The following is a 4,037-nucleotide window of genomic DNA, read 5'->3' as shown; positions in this document are numbered from 1 at the left end:
TTTTTTGTTTTTGTTTTTGAAAATTAAGCCTCATCCACATTTCTTACAACGATTTGCATCTTTCTTAAGTACAATGGTTGAATTCTTAACCAAATTTCAAAAACAAAAATAACTTTTTGAAAGCTACTTTTTTTAGTTCTCAAAATTTGGCTTGGTTTTTTAAACCATTGGTGAAAAGTAGATAACAAAGGAAGAAATTTGGAGGTAGAAGTAATGTCCAAAGACTTAATTTTCAAAAACAAAAACTAAAAACAAAATGGTTACCAAACGGGACCTAAAAGAAGAAACTAAGGAGTATTCTTTTCCCCACGACATTCCAACCTTAGATATCTGGAGGAAGAGTTGGAGGTTTTGAAAATCTTATAACATGATTCAAAGGTATTGGCAATTTATTGTCCTGAATGACTTTATACGTGTAGAGTCTGAAGTGCATAATGCAGACACTATGATCATGTGTGTAGTTGAAATATACGAATGTGTTGTGTACAAAGAAGGAAAAAGGACTGACCTGTTACAGGATATCCATTAGCTGGGGTTGTTCGATCAAATCACTTCACTAAGTCTGCTTCGGTGGTAGGATAGCGGCATGTTATCTCGTTATAAATTTAGTCACTGTCCCTCCTTTTGATAACTGGAGAAAATATCACAAATTGAATGTGAATTTATTGAAAGCATAAAGAAAATGATCAAATTTACTTCGACCAACAAGAGTCAAGAATTCTAACTTTACATCCCCAAGTTCAAAAAATTTTTAAGTTTTCTTTTTTATTTCAATATCAAATAACAAATTTACTGGGCCTCATTAATCAAACTATTGAACGAGTTTGAGTTTAGATGTTGAGATTGACCATTCAAACTGTTGAGATTGGTAACAACTTTAACCATATCTTAGAGTTTCAATCATCACTTATCTAAAGTAGTAAAATGATTTGGTTAATATAACCATTCAATATATTTTTAATATTAATAGATAACCTCAACTAGACAAGCCAAACAGAGAAAGGAAATGCATCAAGATGCTCAATTGTGCATGTAAAAGACTAAGGAGTAATCATTCAGTTCATTATGTTGATTGTTGATTAAATTTGATCATCCAATATATTCTTAATATGAATCGACGGCCAAACAAAGAAAGGAAATGCATCAAGATTGCTCAATTGTGCATGTAAAAGACCTAGAAGTCTTCATTCACTTCATTCACTTCATTCTGTCAACTGTTGAGAATTTACTTAAAGTGAGGAGACATTCTAGCAGAACTTAAGAGTAGACTTTCAGATTACCATGGCTCTTAATGAGGCTAATTTGAGCCTTGATTTGAATAATTGTGAACTCTTATAGTAGCCCAGCTTTGTCATTTAGCACTTGACCTCAAGATTTCTCCCTTCAATCTACCTTAATCAGTGAAGCTGAAGTGATTGATAGGCAAATAACATACGATCTCACCATGCCCTCAATTAATGTAGGTCAAATTTCCTCTCAACAAACCAAAGCATTACAGCATACTGGAGGCTCGAGTATGTAACCAGCTAGCTTCAGCTGTCCATCTAGTTCTGTCAGTAAGAAGTATATTTCATCAGAATCAGGGTGAGAATCAGCTGAAGCTGAAAATTGATGAATTCTCCCATCCAATTCAATCCAACTTGACCCGGGATATTTCTTTTCTACTCCTTGTTCTTTCATCATTGCTCGGATATGGGCAACCTCCATCCAGTCCTTTTCTTCAGCATACATGCTAACCAAAAGATTGTAATGCCCACTACTCATGGGTTCCAAAATCATCAACTGTTGAACAGCATCTTTAGCAATCTCAGAGTTCCCATGAAGCTTGCATCCATTCAACAAGGCTCCCCAAATGATAGAGTTTGGCTCAAATTCCATACTTTTAATCAATTCTAACGCTTCATCGAGAAATCCTGCCTTACTCAACATATCAACCATGCAACCATAGTGTCCAATTTCAGGACGAATGCCATAATCACGAGTCATGCTCAAAAATCTACTTCTGCCTTCTTCAACTAACCCAGCATGTGTGCAAGCACTTAATATACTAATAAAGGTAACACCATTGGGCCCGATCTTCTCCCTCTCCATGATAACAAACATCCTCAGAGCCTTCTCCGCATAACCATGAACAGCAAGCCCTTCAATTACAGCATTCCAGCAATATAAATTTTTATCCATCAATTTGAAGAAAACCAAAAGTGACCGATCTAAACTCCCGCACTTAGCATACATATCAACTAATGCAGATCCAATATAAACGTCAAGATTAAGCCCCTGAGACATTACATAATGATGTATCGTTTTTCCTAGTTCAAGAGCTCCAACGTGAGCGCAAGCTGAAACAACAGTTGACAATGTTACCTCATCAGGAATTATCCCATTCAGTCTCATCTTAATATAAATCATCAGCGCTTCTTGATATTGCTTGTTTTGAGAATAACAAGTGATCATGGTTGTCCAGGAGATAATATCCCTAACTGGCATCTGATTGAACAGAAACTCTGCAGACTCCACATTTCCCAATCTTGCATAGCCATCAATCATGGTATTCCAAGTTGCAGTATTGCTTTCAGGCATCTCCTCAAACAACTTCCTAGCCGAATCCATATCTCCAGCACGAGCTAGAGCAGAAACCATAGTAGTCCATGCAAAAGAATCTCTTTCACGCATTTCATCAAACACCTTTCTCGCCTCACTAAGTCTCTCCAAATTCGAGTAAAAATCAATCAAAGCAGTTTGAACAAACAAATGGGATTCAAACCCACTCTTCCAAATGTGACAATGAATCATCCGTCCCAACTCAACTGCACACATAAAGGTGCAAGCTTTAACTAGTGACGAAAATGTATAACTAGTTGGGAAAACCTTCGCTTCTTCTAACATATGTACATAACATTGTAAAGCTCCAAATGGGTACCCACAGTATACAAATCCCCTAATCATCGCATTGTACACAAAAACATTAGGATTTTCCATCTGGGTAAAGGCTATAACTGGGTAATCGACAGAGTTAAAAGCCAAAGACGTGCTAATAAACTGATTCACCAAAAAACAATCTTGGGTTGCATTAGTTTTGATCATGGAAGCATATATACCATCCAGTTCGTTAATGGTGGAACAGTTCTTGATTCGATTAAGCAGAGTTTGCTTGAAAGAAGGAATAGACGGTGGTTGAGGAGGCATTGAGATTGAAGAACTTACGAAGTTGCTAATGCTTCTTGTTAACTGTTTAAGAGCGTTGGTAATCACAAATGAGAACATCCCTCCCTGCAGGCTGCAGCCTATTCTTCCACATTTAACTGAACCATTATGGAGATTAGGGAAGTCGAGAGCTCAAGTTTTTCACTTTCTAAGAGCGCCAATAAGAAGCAAAATGCACCCATCTTCCTTGTTCTTCATTTCTCTCAGCTCCCGCCCTCTTCCCACTTCAACGGATCAAAACAGGGGAAATTTTAAATACCATTTTAGTTTTAGGTCAAAAGTTTCTCTCTTGCTTGGACTTTCAAACGGTCCATTATGACTTCTTATGCTTCTACCTCTCTTCTTCTTCTTTGCAGAAAAATACATTTTTTTCCCTCTTAGATCTTGAATCTCGTTTTTAATTAGTCTCTAAGTTTTAAAATATTAAATATTTAGTTTTAACTTTTGGATTTAATTTCAGTTTAGTCCCTACGTTTCAAATATTATCATTTTACTTTTGACATTTGAATTTACTTTTAACATTTGGATTTTGTTTTAATTTGGTCCCTAAATTTCAAAATTTACATTTTTAACCTCAATATTTCACTAAATACTCATTTTCCATCTTTAATGTTAATCAATGTTCGAAATATAGATGTCAGGAAATATTGAGGTCCTGATCTTATGAAAATATCGATATTGATGGAGATTTTAAGAAACTTTATGGAAATTGATGGAAATTGTTATAATTAGCTAATGAAACTTTGATTGTGGCTGAATTAGACTATAATTGACCATTTTTAATCATCGTTTGGATAAAATAAGTCAACAATTTAGATTTTTATTGTAAACTA

The 4,037-nt window shown here is 35.4% G+C and overlaps 1 protein-coding gene across 1 annotated transcript; it reads right to left on the bottom strand.

Moving 5' to 3' along the window:
• Positions 1-342: 342 nt before the first annotated feature.
• On the bottom strand, positions 343-3,499 carry LOC120078239 (basic helix loop helix DNA-binding superfamily protein). The gene is made up of 2 exons (XM_039032462.2): positions 1,281-3,499; positions 343-631 (listed from the first exon to the last, which is right to left on the bottom strand). The coding sequence occupies exon 1, from the start codon at positions 3,262-3,264 to the stop codon at positions 1,477-1,479; it is 1,788 nt and encodes a 595-aa protein (XP_038888390.1). The 5' UTR covers positions 3,265-3,499; the 3' UTR covers positions 343-631; positions 1,281-1,476.
• Positions 3,500-4,037: the final 538 nt, after the last annotated feature.

The sequence above is a fragment of the Benincasa hispida genome, chromosome 5, assembly GCF_027475165.1.
Source record: "Benincasa hispida cultivar pf3 chromosome 5, pf3_genome.v1.1, whole genome shotgun sequence".
Lineage (NCBI taxonomy): Eukaryota > Viridiplantae > Streptophyta > Magnoliopsida > Cucurbitales > Cucurbitaceae > Benincasa > Benincasa hispida.
This window is presented reverse-complemented; position numbering and strand designations above follow the sequence as displayed.